A 19,958-nucleotide genomic window follows, 5' to 3' on the forward strand; every position below is an offset into this window, starting at 1 on the left:
TATCTAGGGTTGGTGGCGGTACTGTCAAGGACGAGGGAGAGTGGCCATGTGCAGTTTCCCACAAGGGCGTGGGAAGTACTTCCACCTTGTGCGGTGTTTGTGATAAATGGGTGCATAAGAGATGTAGTGGTATCAGAGGTAGACTGCGAGATAATGCTGATTTTATGTGTACGGCGTGTCGGGGTGAGCAAGTGCAGATTGTCAGACGTGAAAGGATTGAACTTGCTGGTGAATCTCTTGAGTGTGTGGAAGAGTTTTGTTATTTGGGAGACATGTTGTGTGCTGGAGGTGGGGCTGGAGCTAGCTCTGTGGCTAGGGTGAGAAGTGGTTGGAAGAAGTTCAGGGAGCTCTTGCCTCTCCTGACACTGAGACGACTCTCTCTACGTGCTAAGGGGTCTTTGTATGCAGCATGTGTTAGGAGTGTAATGCAGTATGGTAGTGAGACCTGGGCAGTGAAGGAGGAAGATATTCGCCGGCTCAGATGTACAGAAATGACAATGATTAGGTAGATGTGCAGTGCGTCCCTGCGTCCAAGGCCTGGAGGGACTGGGTTTACGATGGAAGAGTTGAGAGGTAGGATGAGACTGGAGTGTATTGGTGTTGTGATGAGGAGAAGTAGATTGAGATGGTTTGGACATGTGGAGAGGATGCGGAATGATAATTGGGTGAGGAAGGTGAGAAGTGTTAATATTGGGGGTGGGGTTATGAGGGGTAGACCGAGAAAGACATGGGACGAGGTCTTTAACCCCTACACCGCGGGCATGTTTACCGATGTTTTGCGTGTGCCGCGGGGTTATTCGAGCTCCGACAGACTCTCAAAAAATATTTGCCAAAAATCAGTTATTAGTCCTAGAATATTAAAATTACATATGTTTATGGCACATACCTTCAGCTTTCTCCTGGAATGTTTGTTGAGCCTTCGTCAGTTACCGTAGGACTTGTGGAGACCTCTGAAGTTGGGTAACGAAGTCTCCACTTTACACTGCCCGACAACCCGTAATATGATTACCACAGCCAGATATTAACACTATAAACACTACTCTATGATTTTCAAGTAGTTTGGGATCCATACTCCAAAAAAAAAAAAAAAACACTGTGAAAGCAATGAAAATTATGAGCGCGTCTGACCGTCGCACTTGCACTAGTTCGCTCTTGGTACTCTGTCATTTATTATTCATAAAACCCCTCACACTTTATATTTCTATTACTATATAATACTTATATATATCTACAGTCTTTATCCATAAGTTTCCTTCAGTAGTATTAGTTTATTGTCACTGTAGGGATTCAATTTCTTTCAGTAAAATACGTAGCATTCACTTTCTCGTCCTGTACACTAGCATTGACAGTGAATGTCACTTTCATCTTCACTCTCATAACTCATAGTATTCAGACACGCTAGAGTGAAACTTTCACTTTCATTACTCCTAGGGTATATACTCGTATTCTTATAATACTACTCATTTACATTTCTATTTACGTTCTCTATTTTATTTACGTTATTTACATTTCTATTTTATTTACACACTGTTATGCACTGTCACTTGAAGTAACTTATAAAACTATTTTCCATTGTTCACGTATATTTACATTTATTACTTTCACTTGCTGTTTACACATTATTTACAATTCCACTTGCACTGTTTTACTCAATAGAAAGATCGTAGTCACTCTTTTATCAATTGTCAGCCCTTTACCTCTTTCCACACGAGGTTTAGTAGGGGGTAAAGGTCACAGGGCCCTTTGCATGGGGGTGAGAAAGTCCCTGAAGTCAGCAAGAGGAAACAGACGTACCTCTACTTCGGAAGATGAGAGTAAACTGATAAGGGAGGGCCGGGTGGAGGCCTACTTAGGGGATATTCAGTACTACCAATGTTAGCTCTTCAAACAGCTATGTATAGCACTGAAATGACTGGCAGGAACTCTAGACAATACATTATAAATTAGGTAGTTCCAGGTGAATGTAAATATCACTTAGGCTTCTCCCTTCCCTCCTTATATGTATATTTATTACAAAAATAGATTATACGGCATATTTCAAGGGGAAAAAAAAGAGCGAAAATTAGCGAACGAGTGCGCGTGAGGTGTTGTCAGGTGATAATTAGCCAATTCCAGGTGTATGGCACTCTCACTTACCTTATTTCTTTCTTGTATATATTATTTGGTATAAGAATAGGGCATAGGGCTTATTTCAATGGATGAAATCAGTGAAAAATTCCAGGGAAGATTTACTTAGCATAGCACGGCCGGGCAGGCGAGAGGATAGGGTAATGGAGGGGGGGGTAGGGAGGGGAGTCAAGAACGGGGAGAAATGGCTAAATTGTCAACAATGGATGGGAGTACAGATGAGATTAGGAGTGCTGACTAGTGTTGGACACTGGCAGTACTGATAGATGATACAAGCCCCCACTTGGAAGCCCGGGTGAATTCAAAATAACACAGAATCACAAAAGCGACGCCCCGCGGTATGATCCCTTGCTCCCAAGCATCACGAAAGTGACGCCCCGCGGTTAAGGGGTTAAGTGTGACCTCAGGGTTAAGGGACTGAACAGGGAGGCTGCAATGGATCGTGCAGCGTGGAGACCCGCCATTAAGTGACCAAGGCCGACACATGCATGCATGTTGGAGCCTTTAAAAACGAAAACGAAAACGAATTTAATCTTTTGTTTTTTGTTAGCTAATGCTATTTTAATACTATTCATGTTCATAATTATAATAGTTATATCTCTTTCCATTCTTTCCTTGTTTTTCTGCCTACGGGTGACTTTACACTCCCTCTTCTGTCTTTCTTTCCTTCATTCTTTCCTCTTCCTTCGGCCTATGGGTGACTCTCACCGAGTGACAAGCCAAATGGTTTCCTGTACACCAGGAAACCATTTACTAAGCTGGGTAGTAACCATATAATCAAATTATGGCGCCTGGTGGTTTAGTAGGTCATTAAGGTGATCCAATTGGATTGAGCTGGTGAAAATTTATATCCAAGGGGTGGTTGGGGTTTGTTGCTCACGTAATGCCACTCAGGGATGAGTGAGGCTGGTCATTCTCATCCTAAATGTCAGGATCATTCTGCTTAGCCCCGGGCTCCTATGCTCCTCATGGGGCAATGCAAGACTGGTGATGATGGATGGATGGATTATATCCCTCTCAATGTTTTACCTGATGGTGGGTATAAGCAGGGGGTAATTTATGTACAGCAGAGTGGTAAGAAGGGGTAAAAGCGAGAGTTTTGTAAAGTGGCCAGACCACCTTGTACTGCTATACATAGAAACATATTGTTTGAGTCATGAGAGTTTGAGCACCATGGTCCTTGTCCAGTTCATTTTGTCCATGTTACTCAAAGATTGATTGTATACTACTCTTGTGTTTTTAAAATTATCTGAGTATTTCATCCATAACTGTGTTAATGTTGAGGAATTCAGTAGGAGGTGGGTGGATGTGAAGTGTTTGCAGGAAGTTCGGTACAGGGGTGGATCAGCCAGAAAGATTGTTGGGAAGGACTGTTGCTGTAAGTTGTTTTGACAGGGGGGGGCAGACAGATATGGAGGTGTTGGTGTGATGGTTGCAGAGAAATCGGTGGAATATGTTATGAATGTTTTGAGAGTAAGCGATAGGATATTGGTAGTGAAAATTCTGTTGGGTAGAAAGATAGCTGCGATTATATCGGAATATGCTCCACAGGCAGGATTGGATGAAGCAGAGAAAGATAGATTTTGGGATGATTTAATACGTGTAGTGGGTGGTATGCGGGATGATGAGATAGTGATTTTGGGAGGGGACTTAAATGGTCATGTAGGTGATGCAGCACAAGGTTATGAAGGAGTGCATGGGGGATGTGCATATGGTATAAGGAATGCTGAAGGGGAAAGGATACTCGAGTTTGGAGAGGCAACGGACATGATTGTGTGAAACAAATATTTTAAGAAAAGAGACAGTAGGTTAATTACGTATGAGTCTGGGGGAAACAGCAGACAGATAGATTATTTTCTGGTTAGGAGGGCCAATAGGAGGTTAGTGAGGGATGTTAAAGTTATAGGAAGTGAGGAGTGTGTGCAGCAGCACAAACTATTGATTTGTGATACGGTGCTTAAAGAACAAGTGATGAAAAAGAGGAGTTATGTACCTAGGAGGAAAATATGGAAGCTGAAAAACCAAGTAGTAAGGGATGCCTTCTATAGCGAGTTGAGGAGAGTGGTGGCTGAACAGGGAGCTGTAGACAGAGGCGTTAATGAACAGTACAGAGCCCTCAAGAACAATTTCTTGAGAGTTACTGATGTAACATGCAGTTGGACAAGAGGACCACCAAGACATAAAGTAACTTGGTGGTGGGATGAGGGTGTAGAAGCTGCAGTTAAGGGGAAAAGAAGGCTTTTCCGGGAATGGAAGAAGGGTGGTAGCAAAGAGGAATATTTGGCTGCCAAGTAGAGGGCTAGAAGGGAGGTATACAGGGCAAAGTCTGAGTCACAAAGACTATTACTTGATAACCTAAATCATGGGGAAATGAAAAATATGGTATTTAGGGTGGCAGGTCAGGTGAAGAGGGATAATCAGGATATTATAGGTGAGCAGTGTGTGAAGAATGATGAAGGAAGGGTAGCGGTAAACAGTGAGGATATTAAAGATGCATGGAGAGAGCATTATAACCGGTTGTTGAATGAGGAGTTTGACTGGGACAGGGAAGGTTTGGAGCCAGCAGATCCAGTGTCTGGCCCTTGGCCTTTGATTGATGCTGCTACTGTGAGTTGTTAAATATTGATTAACAATAATAGTTACTTTATGTTTGTATTTTTATATATTCCGCGATTGTCAGTGCGCTTGTGTTTTGATTTAATGATGTTTACATAGCAAGGATGGAGGGGAAGGCGTGAGGCTGGCCGTATGGGCGGTCGCTTGAATAAAGAGTTCCTGTAGTCTACATGAGTCTGCTTATCCTCTATGCTTACTAGATCTACTGTTTAACAATTGGTAGCAGAGCGTGGTTGTAAGCATAGAGTCGTTTAACCTTTGTAACCTGTTGGTGAGTGATGACTAGGAGTCTGGCTAATGAGTGGTGAGACGGCGTCGCTGCAGAGTTAAGTTTTCAAATTTTCAAAGTTCAGCAGAGCTGAGGGTCATGGCTTCCAGTGACAAGGAGACTGAAGTAAGGGGTCCTCCAATTTGGGATTCGAATGTATTATCCTACGATGACTGGAAATTCGAGGTGGAGTTGTGGGATGAGTGGACCAACACCCCAAAGAAAAGGAGGGGGCGCATGGTTATGGTGGCGCTTCCCATAGGTGACCCCACTGGAGCCAGAGAAAAAGTAAGACTTGCCATACAGAATAAAGAAGTTAACATAAATAGTGATACAGGTGTTGAAGAAATTCTAAAGGCATTAGATAAAAGCTACCAAAAAGATGACCTAGGTGCTGTATGCAAGGCCTATTTTGATTTTGTAGGATTTTCCAGGAACTCTTGCCAAGATATATCTGCATATGTAACAGAATTTGACAAAAAAGTTAGCCAACTTAAGAGATAGAAAATTTTAATACCAGAGATTGCTCTTGCAATGCAGCTTTTGTATGGTGCTGGTTTAAATTCTAATGACAGGAAAATTGTCTTGACAGCTGCTGACTCTGAGAAGAAAGATGATTTGTTGTTTCAAATGAAATGTGGCCTGAAGAAATATTTTGATAAGGAAATGACACCTGCATCTAAAATCTGCACAGAGGTGACAAAGATTAGTAATAAGCCTGAACCGGTAGAAATGGTAGAAGATGTAAATGCTGTGAGGAATTCTCATATATCTTGGAAACCTAAGAAAAGTGGAAATGTGTCACAAAGTGCTGGTACTGGTAGTTTTTATAAACCTCAGTCATCAAATTGGAGGCAAGATAATGCTGCAGCTGTAGGGCCTAGGAGAAGTAAACCTCTAGACAGAGATGGTAATCCTACAAGGTGTAGAATTTGTGATTCAGTTATGCACTATGCCTCCAGTTGTCCTCACAGAAAGAAACTTGCTCAAGACAGGAAACAATCAAGACATGTAAATGTGACTGAGGGTGAATGCAGAGAGGATGTGGAAGATATTGTGTTCATAGTGGATAATGGTATGAAAGATGATAAAATGAGAGCTTTGGTAATTGAATCTTTCAACTGTGCAGTACTTGACTCTGCTTGTACGTCTACTGTATGCGGTAAAGACTGGATAGATTGTTATTTAGGCTTGCTAAATGAAAACAGCTTAAAGAAAGTCAAAGAATCTAGCAGTAGTACAGTATTTAAACTTGGTGATGGAGAGAAAGTAACTTCACTCAAGAAGATTCAATTTCCATGCCAATTGCTGGTAAGAGTGTCAATATTTTATCAGATGTTGCTGATAAAGACATTCCTTTACTGTTGGGAAAGCCATCCATGATGAAAGCAAAAATCAAGTTAGATTTTGGTTATAACTCTGCTGAGATTTTTGGAAAAAATGTGATGTTGAATTGTACACCTTGTGGTCATTACTGTGTCCCTTTGATTGACACCATTTCTAAAGTAAATGTTAACCAAATAATGATGACAGAAAAAGTTGACACAGCAGAGAACAAAAGAAAGAATGTAAAGGAACTGCACCACCAGTTTGGTCACCCAACTGCTAGGAGGTTAAAACTTCTTTTGAATGATGCTGGTATTCAACATGAGGAGTATTTAAAATTAGCAGACATTATTTCTGAGAAATGTGATATTTGTAAGAAATATAAAAGAACTCCATCTAAGCCAGTAGCAAGTCTACCTCTTGCTCGGGATTTTAATGAATGTGTAGCAATGGATTTGAAGGAGTGGAAGAAAGGCCAGATTTATTTTTTGCACATTATTGATGTTGCCACAAGGTTTAGTAAAGCAGGTGTTCTGTACTGTAAAGATAAGAAGACCATTATTGATGAGGTTATAAGGTTGTAGATTGGGATTGGCTTAGGTTGTCCCCAGAAATTTTTGACAGACAATGGTGGAGAATTTGCAAATCAAGAGTTCAAAGATATGTGTGAGAACCTTAATATTAAAGTAGTAAATACTGCAGGTTACAGTCCTTTTAGTAATGGGCTGTGTGAAAGGAGATGCAGTAGTTGATGATATGGTAAGGAAAATCATAGCAGATGAGCCTGATTGTGATTTAGCTACAGCCCTCTTCTGGGCTATCCATGCCAAGAATTGTGTACAGATGTGTAATGGTTTCAGTCCTTATCAGTTACTATATGGTAGAAACCCAAAGTTGCCATGTGTATTAGATGATGATCCACCAGCTCTAGAAGGTACAACAATCAGTGACACTTTTGGAAAACATTTAAATGCTTTGCACTCTGCCAGAAGAGCTTTTGTGATGTCTGAGACTTCTGAAAAAGTAAAACGTGCACTAAGACATCAAGTAAGATCATCAGGAAAGACATTTTCTAATAGTGAATATGTATACTATAAGAGAGATGAGGACAATGAGTGGAAGGGCCCTGGGGTTGTCACAGACCAAAATAGTAAAGTAGTATCCATTATGCATGGCAACTCCTTGCTTAGGGTTCATGCTTCAGAAGTGATTGAAAGTGACTACATGATTCAGGATGACAATATAGTAAATGAAGATGTAGATGCAGATAAACTGAGTAACAAAGTACCTAATGCCAAACCTAATGGGAATGTAGGCATAGATTATATGAATGATGAAAGTGAGGCTAAATGTGATGAAAGAAATTTAGATCTAATAAGTGGTACAGATGAATTCAATACCAATTGTGAAGGAATGATAGAGAGAAACCGAATATCCTTACCCAAACCTGGTGAAAGAGTGACTTACCTACCCACTGGTTCTTCAGAGTGGAAGTCAGGGACTGTCATAAATTATGCAGGAAAAAGGTCAACTGATAAGAAGTACTGGTTTAACTTTCAACCTGATGATGGTGATCCTTATTCTCTAGATTGGTCTAGGGCAATAGATGACTGGACCTCTATACCATGTGATGCTGATATTGTCCAAAAGGAGGCTTTGAGTGAAAGAGAATATATGATAACTTCTAATGATTGTAATGAGTGAAAAATCGCAGAGGCCAAGGAGAGCGAATTAGAAATCTGGAAAAATTTTGATGTTTATGAAGAAGTTTCTACAGGACAAAGTAGTGTGTCTGTAAGGAGGGTGTGTACTGAAAAACAAGACTGTCATGGTAAACCTGTAACTAAAGCCAGGTTCGTTGCAAGAGGATTTGAAGATTTTGGGTGCATTAGAACCGATTCTCCCATAGTCAGTAAAGAGGTTCTAAGGATATTCTTAGCAATTATGGCATCTAATCAGTGGCAATGTAATTCCATTGATGTGAAGGCAGCTTTTTTGCAGAGTAAAGATTTCCATCGTGAGGTTTATTTAAAACCGCCTAAAGAAGTAGACTCATCAGGCCAGATTTTATGGAAATTAAAGAAATGTGTTTATGGTCTGAATGATGCCTCGAGAGAGTGGTATCTTACTGTTAAAAAGTTGCTTCATACTCTGGGTTGTGTTCAAGTCAAGGCTGACCCTGCAGGTTTTTACTGGTATGATAACAATAAACTATCAGGTCTCCTACTTATGCATGTGGATGATTTTATCTGGGGAGGAACACAATTATTTGAGAATGCTGTGATCAACAGAATCAAGGAAAGGTTCAAGATAGGACAGCAGTCAGTGAAGGCTTTCAGGTACATTGGACTAGACTTAAAACAAAGTGAACAGGGCATTTCTCTTGATCAGAAGGTTTATATGAATGAAGTAAAGCCAATTACAGTTAAATGTGGCACCAGGAATGACAGTTTAAATGAAACTGAAACAGAGGAACTAAGAAGTCTGATAGGTAAACTTGGTTGGATGAGTAATCAGACCAGACCTGATATTAACTATGATGTCTTAGAGCTTAGTTGTAATATGAAGCATCCTAAAGTTGAAGATGTAATGAAAGCTAATAAGTGTGTTAAAAAACTGAATAATGAGGACTGTAACTTACTTTTTCCAGCTTTAGGCAACTTGAAGAATTGTAAACTTGTAACATACAGTGATGCCTCTCATGCAGACCTACCTGATAGGTCATCTAGTGCAGAGGGCTATGTAGTATTTTTTGTGAAAGAAAATGGGAGAACCTGTGTCTTATCATGGGAGTCCAAAAAGATCAAAAGAGTGGTGAAAAGCTCATTAGCAGCAGAGACTCTTGCTGCTAGAGAAGCTGTTGATGCAAGCTACTATCTTGGTCAAATACTTTCTGATATTTTGTATAATGGGAGCCTTGTGAATAAGTTTCCAATAATTTGTAATGTTGACAACAAATCACTGTATGACGATGTACACTCCACAAAAAATGTGGCAGAGAAGAGGTTGAGAATAGATTTGGCCATAATCAAACAAATGATTCACCAAAGAAATGTGTATGAACTGGTTAGAATCTAGCTCTCAAATTTCAGATAGTTTGACCAAGAGAGGAGCCAATGTTAAGCCTTTGATACAAGCTGTGTCGAGAGGTTTGTTGTAGGCTAATATGTACCAGTGTATGTACATACTATGTACATATTTTACCTTATTTTTTTTTTAATGACAGGGAATGTGTAAAATATTGATTAACAATAATAGTTACTTTATGTTTGTATTTTTATATATTCCGCGATTGTCAGTGCGCTTTTGTTTTGATTCAATGATCTTTACATAGCAAGGATGGAGGGGAAGGCGTGAGGTTGGCTGTATGGGCGGTCGCTTGAATGAAGAGTTCCTGTAGTATACATGAGTCTGCTTATCCTCTATGCTTACTAGATCTACTGTTTAACATGACTGAGGCAATAGGCAAGATGAAGGTGGGGAAGGCAGCAGGTGTCTTGGTTGACTGCTGAAATGTTGAAGGCCTCAGGTGATATAGGGGTGAGGTTAGTCACTGACCTGATAAATAGGATTATTTATGAGTGTGTTGTCCCAGATGATTGGCTGAAGAGTGTAATTGTAAATGTGTATAAAGGGAAGGCTGATGCCCTGGAAAGAGGGAATTATAGAGGTATAAAGCTTTTAGATCAGATGATGAAGGTAATGGAGAGAGTTTTAGAAGGTATGATTAGACAAAGAGTGAATATTGATGAGATGCAGTTTGCATTTATGCCAGGTAGGGGGACCAATGATGCTATATTCATTGTTCGAGAGCTTCGGGAAAAATATATTGGTAGGAGAAGGGATCTTTATTTTGTTTTTGTTGATTTGGAAAAGGCCTTTGACAGAGTCCCTAGAGAGGTGGTGAAGTGGGCAATGAGAAAGCTTGGCTTGGAGGAGTGGCTGGTTAGGGTGGTTATATCTAGGTATGTGGGTGCTTGCACCCAGGTAAGAGTGAATGGAGATTTCTGTGATGAGTTTTCCGTGAATGTTGGTGTGCATCAGGGGTCAGTCTTGAGTCCCATGTTGTTTATCATGGTACTTGAAGCCCTTTCACGTGACTTTAGAAACGGACTCCCATAGGAGTTGTTGTATGCTGATGATTTGGTGTTGATTGCAGAGAACGAAAGGGAGGCGGAGGAAAGGTTTAGGAAGTGGGGAGATGGTATGGGGCACAAGGGCTTAAGGGTAAATGCAGATAAAACAAAAGTGATGATATCTAGGGTTGGTGGCGGTACTGTCAAAGACGAGGGAGAGTGGCCATGTGCAGTTTACCACAAGGGCGTGGGAAGTAATTCCATCTTGTGCGGTGTTTGTGATAAATGGGTGCATAAGAGATGTAGTGGTATCAGAGGTAGACTGCGAGATAATGCTGATTTTATGTGTACGGTGTGAGCAGGTGGAGATTGTTAGACGTGAAAGGATTGAACTTGCTGGTGAATCTCTTGAGTGTGTGGAAGAGTTTTGTTATTTGGGAGACATGTTGTGTGCTGGAGGTGGGGCTGGAGCTAGCTCTGTGGCTAGGGTGAGAAGTGGTTGGAAGAAGTTCAGGGAGCTCTTGCCTCTTCTGACATTGAGAGGACTCTCCCTACGTGCTAAGGGGTCTTTGTATGCAGCATGTGTTAGGAGTGTAATGCTGTATGGTAGTGAGTCCTGGGCAGTGAAGGAGGATGATATTCGCCAGCCCAGACGTACAGAAATGACAATGATTAGGTGAATGTGCAGTGCGTCCCTGCGTCCAAGGCCTGGAGGGACTGGGTTTGCGATGGAAGAGTTGAGAGGTAGGATGGGATTGGAGTGTATTGGTGTTGTGATGAGGAGAGGTAGATTGAGATGATTTGGACATGTGGAGAGGATGGGGGATGATAATTGGGTGAGGAAGGTGAGAAGTGTTAATATTGGGGGTGGGGTTATGAGGGGTAGACCGAGAAAGACATGGGACGAGGTCATTAAGTGTGACCTCAGGGTTAAGGGACTGAACAGGGAGACTGCAATGGAACGTGCAGCGTAGAGAGCCGCCATTAGGTGACCAAGGCCGACACATGCAAGCATGTTGGAGCCTTTAAAAATGAAAACGAAAACGTCAGGACCAACCTGCCTAACCCTGGGCTCCTCTGTTTCTCACTGGGCAACATAGGATTGGATGATGGATGGATGAATGGTTAAATGTAAAGTAAGTACTAAAATGAGTATTACAATTTCTATAAGTGAATATTATCATGCATTTGATCCTGATTATCGCTGCTCACGAATATAGGAGGGAAGTGGAGGAGCAATTGGGCAAATATGGATTGGAGCAGATGGGGGACATGGAAAGTGTGTGCAAGATATTCACAGAAGAAATCTGTGCAGCATGTGAGGTGGTGTGTGGGGTAAGGAGAAGATGAAAAGGGGTGCAGGGAACAGCATGGTGGAATGATGAGGTGAGACAGGCTGTGGCACAAAAGAAGAAAGCATACAGTGAATGGATGAGAAACAGGGGCATGGAAGCTGAGAGACAGAAGAGAGAGTTACACTCAATCCTTGTAAACCGCAGCAATTTGGGTCTGGACCACTGCCGCGGATTACAAATTCCGCGGTTTATAAATAATTAATTAGGGTCTGGACTTTGGCCAACCATCCCCCAAAGCACCCTACCTACACCTACCTAGGCACCATCAAACACAAACATACAAATTTAGGAATATTCAGTGCATGTATTTAATAGAAATAAACAATGTTAAAGGATCTCACCTTAATCCTATGACGATATTGCTTAAGTGAATGGAGTGGGGTGGTGTTGGGAAGAACTTAGAACCTCTCAGCATGAGGTGGGGGTGCTTCCCCATGTTGCTCTCCCTTCTCCAGCTCCTCTGCCTCCCTCAGGAAGCCCTCAAAGTCTGCCTCAGAGATGACAGATGCTACGTCATTCACGTCCTCAGTGTGTGAAGGGCCAGGCTGTGGCTCAGGCTCAGCTTCTGCCCTTACCCGGGCAAAATAGTGAGAGATGAGTTCCTGATGTTTCTCATTAACTCTGCGGCATTAGTATGCACACTTGCCACCAGGGACGAGTGGTGATTGGTTGTTGGGTTGTGATTTTCAAACTGAATGCCGTGGTTTACGATTCTCCTCGGAAAAGGCCCACTTCGGTGCCCAGATCCGCGATTTTCGTGACTTAACAGCGGTTTAACGGTGCTGGCAGTCTGACAGCTACTTTGCCGCGGATTACGAATCCGTGGTTTATAAACACGCGGTTTACAAGGATTGAGTGTATATGTAGAGAGGAAGAGAGAGGTGAAAAGATTAATAAGAGACGGTAAGAAGAGAGTGGGTGAGGAATTTGGAAGGAATTTGAGTGTAAAGTGGAGGGAATGTAAGAAAATGTTCTGGAAAGAGGTAAAGAGAGTTAGACAGAGTGTCAAAGAAGTTAAATGGGAAGTGAAAGACAAAAATGGTAGATTGCTAGTGGAGAAGGGAGAAAAAGTGAGCAGATGGAGAGAAAACTTTAAGGAACTGTTGAACATAAAGAATGAAAATAATGCAAGTGGCTGGGAGACGGAGGGAGGTGAGAAGAGAGGAAGAAATCAGTAGGATGGATGTTGTGGAAGCAATGAAGATAGTTAAAATGGGGAAAGCCCCAGGATTTGATGGAGTGTGTGGTGAAATGCTGAAGTATGGGGGAGAGATAGTAGCAGAATGGACATGGAAGATGTGCAGATTGGCCTAGGAGGACAGTAGGGTCCTAGATGATTGGAAGTCAGGTATAATTATTCCCCTGTACAACGGAAAGGGGGAAAAAGAAGTGTGTGGTAATCACAGAGGCATTTGCCTTCTTAGTGTAATAGAAACGTATATGGTAGGATACTTATTGACAGAGTTAGGGAAATAACAAAGGAATCAGTTGGAGAAGAACAGGGAAGTTTTAGGAGAGAAAGAGGTTTTGTAAATCAGATAATCATTCTTAGAACTTTGGTGAAAAAGTTTCTCGGGAAGGGAAAGAAGTTGTATGCGGCCTTCATGGATTTGGCAAAAGCATATGACAGAGTGGACTGACAAGGATTGTGGAAAGTATTAAGAATACATGGAGTAGATGGGAAGTTGCTGAAGGCCGTGAAGAGTATGTATGAGGGTGCAAAGGCTGCAGTGCACATGGATGGCGAACTGAGTGAATTTTTCTATTAAAAGGTTGGACTGAGACAAGGATGTGTTATGTCTCCATGGGTGTTCAATCTGTATATGGATGGGGTTATAAAAGAGATGCAAGGTAGCACAGTGGATGTTGAAGTGGCCCTAATGAGAGAGGGCAATGTTTGGAAACTCCCTCTAAAGTTGTTTGCAGATGATACTGTGTTGTTAGGTGAAGACGAAAGGGAGCTGAAAGGCTTGGTGCATGAGTTTGGGAGAGTGTTTAAGAAACGGAATCTAAAGGTGAAGGTAGGGAAGAGTAAAGCTATGGTCTTCGAGAGAAGTGAAGTCAGTGAATGTACAGTGAGGTTGGATGAGAAGGAAATGGAAAATGTGAGTGCGTTTAAGTACTTGGGTAGTGTGATGAGTAAGGATGCAAGCTTAGAGGGTAAAGTGCTTGCAAGAGTACAACAAGAAAGAAAGGTTGCTGGTTCCTTGAAAGCAGTGATAAGAAACAGCGAAGTGAGCATGGAAGTGAAAAAGTTTCTACATGACAGCATTGTGATACCAACTCTAACGTATGGAAGTGAAGGTTGGACCTCGTTGGAGGAAGAGAAGTCAAGAGTGATAGCACTGGAAATTATCTGAGAGGAGCATGTGGAGTCATATGGAGAGAAAGACTGACAAATGAAGAAGTGAAGAAGCATTGTGGTGTGGATGTGGAAGTGATAGGAAAGCATTAGGAGAAACAAACTGAGGTGGTTTGGCCATGTGGAGAGGATGGAGAGAGTGATGAAAGAGTGTATGTGAGTGAGGTGGAGGGGGGAAGTGGGAGGGGGAGGCCAAGGATGAGATGGAGGGATGGAGTGGAGAGGTATGTGAGAGATGGGGGGTGTGAGCTGGGAGCAGGGCAGTGAAATGGCGGTGGACAGGACAACATGGAGAAAATCTGTTTGTGGCCACCCCAACAGGATGAGGCGTCTGGCAATAAATATACTGTATAGACAGATAAAATTCGGGGTGAGGGGAATGCTTCGCAGAACTCAATTACTACCCCAGCAGTGGTGGTGTGGGCCAATGAAAGACATGCCCTGACAGCTAAAACATCAAAGACAGTGAAAGTTGCTGGCTTGGCCCAGCTCAGGCAGATGATAATAATAAGATTTTGAACTGAAAAACTGCACTGTAACAGCATGAGTACAGATTCTAATCTCGCAATGATAACAAAAGTCATGATAACCAAATGCGCTATAACCATGGGATGAATATAAATGCAATTTTTTTCATTAACATGCTTGTAACTGCAACTTCATATAATCCCAAGTCTGGCAATGAAGTGATATACCCATATTCATGGGAAATAAGGAGGCAAAATGCTTGGGAAATGTTCTCAAAGCATGAAAAAATAAATAAATAAAAAGTGAACAGCAATCTGGTTGGAGACATTTCTGCTGGTCATCCTACTGAGAAGCCTAAAGACAATGCATATAATCAGAGATGATCACTGTGTTAATGATGATGACAATATGATTATTAATAGCATATCCAGAAGGAATACAGTGGGGGATTTCTTTTCATTCATCTGCTGTTAAAATAAGATTAACCAAAACAGCTATTAATACTACAATAAAGTGTAACAAGTTCAATAAAGTCAAACAGTTACCTTTGGATGAGTCTTCTCTTCATTATTTGCACGGGCATATGTTTGGAGGAGATAAAGTAATGCTGAGGCTTCTGCACTCTGGCTCGGCTTGGCTAAACACGTTAAATCCTCTGAAACGCTGGTTCCTGCAAGAATATATACATGGCTTTAATCATTACTTCACTGCATCATGCAACTCACTTTCATATCATCCTTCCAACTCCTATTCCTACCTATAAAAAAAAAAAAAAAAAAAAAAAAAAAAAAAAAATGTATCCACAAACAAAGTAGCAGAATGCAATAAAGTGGGAGATATATGGGCAGTAGTCTTAGTTAAATGGGCCATCAGTCTTACAGGTACAGTAGAGTCTCTGTACAACACGAGACACGTTACGCAGAATCTAGTACTTAATCATGTTTGTGCTAAAACGTGATATATATTTGCACATAAAATGCTAGGTTCGAGGAACCCCACATTTTTCCTAAAACACTATACAGAAGTCAGTTATTATCAGTATTTCTGCCTTAGATGCCTGCTGTAGTATGTTTGCATAGTATCTCACCAGCTGAACAGGTCTGTGCATCCTAACCAAACCTAATTGGGAAATTTTACCCTCCCAAGACCTGCCATTATTTAACACACAAAATTGCTGCTCAGCTCCCAATACCAACTGAGCAAAATTTTCTAATAATCAACATGTGAAAATTAAATTTGTCACCTAGCATCAGGCATATTTTGCTTAGAACTACTTTTGGCACATAAAAGAGAGAAAGAGAGAGAGAGAGAGACAGAGAGAGCAATGTGAAACTATTTTTGAAAGTACTGTATCTTTAGTCATCAATAATAAAGGAAAAAATACAATGACATCGTCAGCATGGACTGACTGCATACAACTTCTATGGTAAGCACGAATGCAGTAATCCTGAATAGTAAATACGTCATCCAAGCTGTATAATTTGTATGACAGTATAATTCAAAAGAACTGAAATCACATACCTGTAATTACCTTACCTAAATTCATATATCAACATGCAGTCTTTACATACCGTAACAGCTTAATTTTCTAGCCCCGAATCTGTCCGTTCATAACAAACATCAGTCTTAAAGCCCATTTCACACTCACTGCACTAAATGTGAAGACATGAATTTTACTGCCCCCTCATCAATAACATCTTTAGCTTTTTATCACTCTCCAACAAAGAGACTGTTTACATCGAAAACACACGTGGCTCATTTTATATGACTGTCCAAATGTTACTCTCATTCACATTAAACTCCCAAACCACATGCCACTTCTTCCAATAATTTTACTTTTTCCAGGGAAATTCTTGTGTTCTTAGCACTTTCAGGGTGCTATGGCAATGTAACTAAAGTTAGTTTGGAACTGCATGCTCAGAGTTATGAGGAGCGAGAAATAAATAATTACAGCCATGCGCCGCTCAGCGTCCACGATACATTCTGAAAAATAGGATGTTAAGTGATCTAGATGTTAAGCGATCACCATAACTTAGGCACTGTATACAGTACTGCATATGGCTGGGCAGCCAGCCGGTGTCTCTGGCTGCACGCTGGTAATAGACCCTAACCCACCTGATGAGCAAAGATGGTCATCCGCCTCCTCACCGAAGTCAAAGTTGCCCAGCAAGCCTCTTGGGCGGCAAGCTGGTAAAAGAACCCAGTCGAGCAAAAATGGCCATCCAACTCCCTACCGAATGGTCAGTCACCTTGCTGGCCTATTGAGCCACGCAATGGTAATGGAACCTAACCTACCAGATGAGCAAAAATGGCCGTCTGCCTCTATACCGAATGGCCAACATCACCCAGCTGGTCTCTCGAACGGAGCAATGGTAAAAGAATCTAACCCACCAGCTGAACAAATATAGCCATCTGCCTCCCTACCGAATGGTCAGAGTCACCTGGCTGACTTTTCGAGCCTCATGCTAGTAAAATAAAACCTGACCAACCAGCTAAGCAAAAATGGCCTAAATATACAGGTACAGCAATACCCCACTATATGATCTTCTATTATGCAATACCCTGCCTTTGCAATTTAAAACAAATTAACACCCTTCTGGAGGACTGGAAGTCAGGTAAAATTATTCCCTTGTACAAAGGAAAAGGGGAAAACAAAGTGTGTGGTAATCATAGGGGCATATGTCTTCTTAGTATATTAGGAAAAGTGTATGGTAGGATACTTATTGACAGAGTTAGAGAAAGAACAGAGAAATTAGTTGGAGAAGAACAGGGAGGCTTTAAGAAGGGAAGAGGCTGTGTAGATCAGATATTCATTCTTAGATCTTTAGTGGAAAAGTTTCTAGAGAAGGGAAAGAAGTTCTATGCGGTTTTCATGGATTTGGAGAAAGCATATGACAAGGTGGATAGACAAGGATTGTGGAAAGTGTTAAGAATATATGGAGTAGATGGGAAGTTGTTGAATCCTGTGAAGAGTATGTACGATGGTGCGAGGGCTGCAGTGCATGTGGATGGTGAACTAAGTGAATTTTTCTCTTTGAAAGTTGGGTTAAAACAGGGATGTGTCATGTCTCCATGGTTGTTCAATCTGTACATGGATGGGGTAATAAAAGAGGTACAAGGTAGAGTAGTGGATGTTGGAGTGGCCCTGGTGAGAGAGGATAGTGTTTGGAAACTCCCTGTACTGTTATTTGCAGATGATACTGTGTTGTTGAGTGAAGACGAAGGGGAGCTGCAAGGCTTGGTGGATGAGTTTGGGAGAGTGTGTATGAAACGGAATCTAAAGGTGAATGTAGGGAAGAGTAAAGTGATGGTCTTTGAGAGAGGTGAAGTCAGTAAATGTACAGCGAGGTTGGATGGTGAGGAATTGGAAAATGTGAGTACGTTTAAGTACTTGGGTAGTGTGATGAGTAAGGATGGAGGTTTGGAGGGCGAAGTGCTTGAAAGGGTACAGCAGGGAAGAAAGGTTGCTGGTTCTTTGAAAGCAGTGATAAGTAACAAGGAAGTGAGCATGGAAGTGAAAAAGTTACTACATGACAGTACTGTGATACCAACTCTAACGTATGGAAGTGAAGCTTGGGCATTGTTGGAAGGACACAAGTCAAGAGTGAGAGCAGTGGAAATGAGTTATTTAAGAGGAGCCTGTGGAGTCACATGGAGAGACAGGCTGACGAATGAGGATATAAAGGAGCGTTGTGGTGTGGATGTGGATGTGATAGGAGGCGTTATGAGGAACACACTGAGGTGGTTTGGCAATGTGGAGAGGATGGAGGGTGAAAGACTGACGAAAGGAGGGTATGTGAGTGAGGTGGAGGGGGGAAGAGGGAGGGGGAGGCCGAGGATGAGATGGAGGGATGGGGTGGAGAGGTATATAAGTGAGGGGGGTGTGAGTTGGAAGCAGGGCAGTGAAATAGCGGGGAACAGGGCGACTTGAAGGTGATTTGTTTGTGGCCACCCCAAACGGGATTGAGGTGTCTGGCAATAGATAGATAGATAGAACACCCTTCCCCGCCTATAGATGTAACAACCTTCCCGCCTATAGATGTAACACCCTTCTCCGCCTATAGATGTAACTGTAAAGTGTATAAAGGGAAGGGTGATGCCCTGGAAAGAGGAAATTATACAGTAATAAAGTTTTTAGATCAGGTAATGAAGGTAACAGAGAGAGTTCTAGAAGGTATGATTAGAGAAAGAGTGAATATTGATGAGATGCAGTTTGAGTTTATGCCTGGCAGGGGGACCACTGATGCCATATTCATTGTTTCACAGCTTCAGGAAAAATATATTGGTAAGAAAAGGGATCTGTATTTTGTTTTTGTTGATTTGGAAAAGGTCTTTGACAGAATCCCTAGAGAAGTGGTGAAGTGGGCAATGAGAAAGTTTGGCTTGGAGGAGTGGCTGGTTAGGGTGGTTATGGCTATGTATGTGGGTGCTCGCACCCAGGTAAGAGTGAATGGAGATTTGAGTGATGAGTTTTCCATGAACGTTGGTGTGCATCAGGGGTCAGTTTTGAGTCCCACGTTGTTTATCATGGTACTTGAAGCCCTCTCACGTGACTTCAGAAACGGACTCCCATGGAAGTTGTTGTATGCTGATGATTTGGTGTTGACTGCAGAGAATGAAAGGGAGGCAGAGGAAAGATTTAGGAAGTGAAGAGATGATATAGGGCACAAGGGCTTAAGGGTAAATGCAGATAAAACAAAAGTGATGATATCTAGGGTTGGTGGTGGTACTGTCAAAGACGAGGGAGAGTGGCCATGTGCAGTTTGCCACAAGGGTGTGGGAAGTAATTACATCTTGCGCGGTGTTTGTGATAAATGGGTGCACAAGAGATGTAGTGGTATCAGAGGCAGACTCTGAGAATATGCTGATTTTATGTGAAAAGCGTGTCAAGGAGAGCAGGTGGAGATTGTCAGGCGTGAAAGGATTGAACAGGCTGGTGAATCTCTTGAGTGTATGGAAGAGTTTTGTTATTTGGGAGACATGTTGTGTGCTGGAGGCAGGGCTGGAGCTAGCTCTGTGGCTTGGGTGAGAAGTGGTTGGAAGAGGTTCAGGGAACTCTTGCCTCTCCTGACATTGAGAGGACTCTCCCTACGTGCTAAGGGGTCTTTGTACGCAGCATGTGTTAGGAGTGCAATGCTGTATGGTAGTTAGACCTGGGCAGTAAAGGAGGAGGATGTTCATAGGCTCAAACATACAGAAATGACAATGATTAGGTGGATGTGTAGTGCGTCCCTGTGTGCAAGGTCCAGGGGGTCTGGGTTTACGATGGAAGAGCTGAGAGGTAGGATGGGACAGGAGTGTATGGTGTTGTGATGAGGAGATGTAGATTGAGACGGATTGGGCATGTGGAGAGGATGGGG

At 42.0% G+C, this 19,958-nt stretch overlaps 1 protein-coding gene across 1 annotated transcript in view; it reads right to left on the minus strand.

Moving 5' to 3' along the window:
• The window catches only part of Ube4B (Ubiquitination factor E4B), a 645,009-nt gene that overhangs the window by 515,949 nt on the left and 109,102 nt on the right, over positions 1–19,958 (minus strand). The window contains exon 7 of the mRNA XM_080266571.1: positions 15,144–15,268. Coding sequence (XP_080122697.1) covers positions 15,144–15,268 — 125 coding nt within the window. The remainder of the gene's footprint in view (positions 1–15,143; positions 15,269–19,958) is intronic.

Source organism: Coenobita brevimanus, chromosome 21 (genome assembly GCF_032717465.1).
Source record: "Coenobita brevimanus isolate Jiangsu-jjx chromosome 21, ASM3271746v2, whole genome shotgun sequence".
In the NCBI taxonomy this organism is placed as follows: Eukaryota; Metazoa; Arthropoda; class Malacostraca; order Decapoda; family Coenobitidae; genus Coenobita; species Coenobita brevimanus.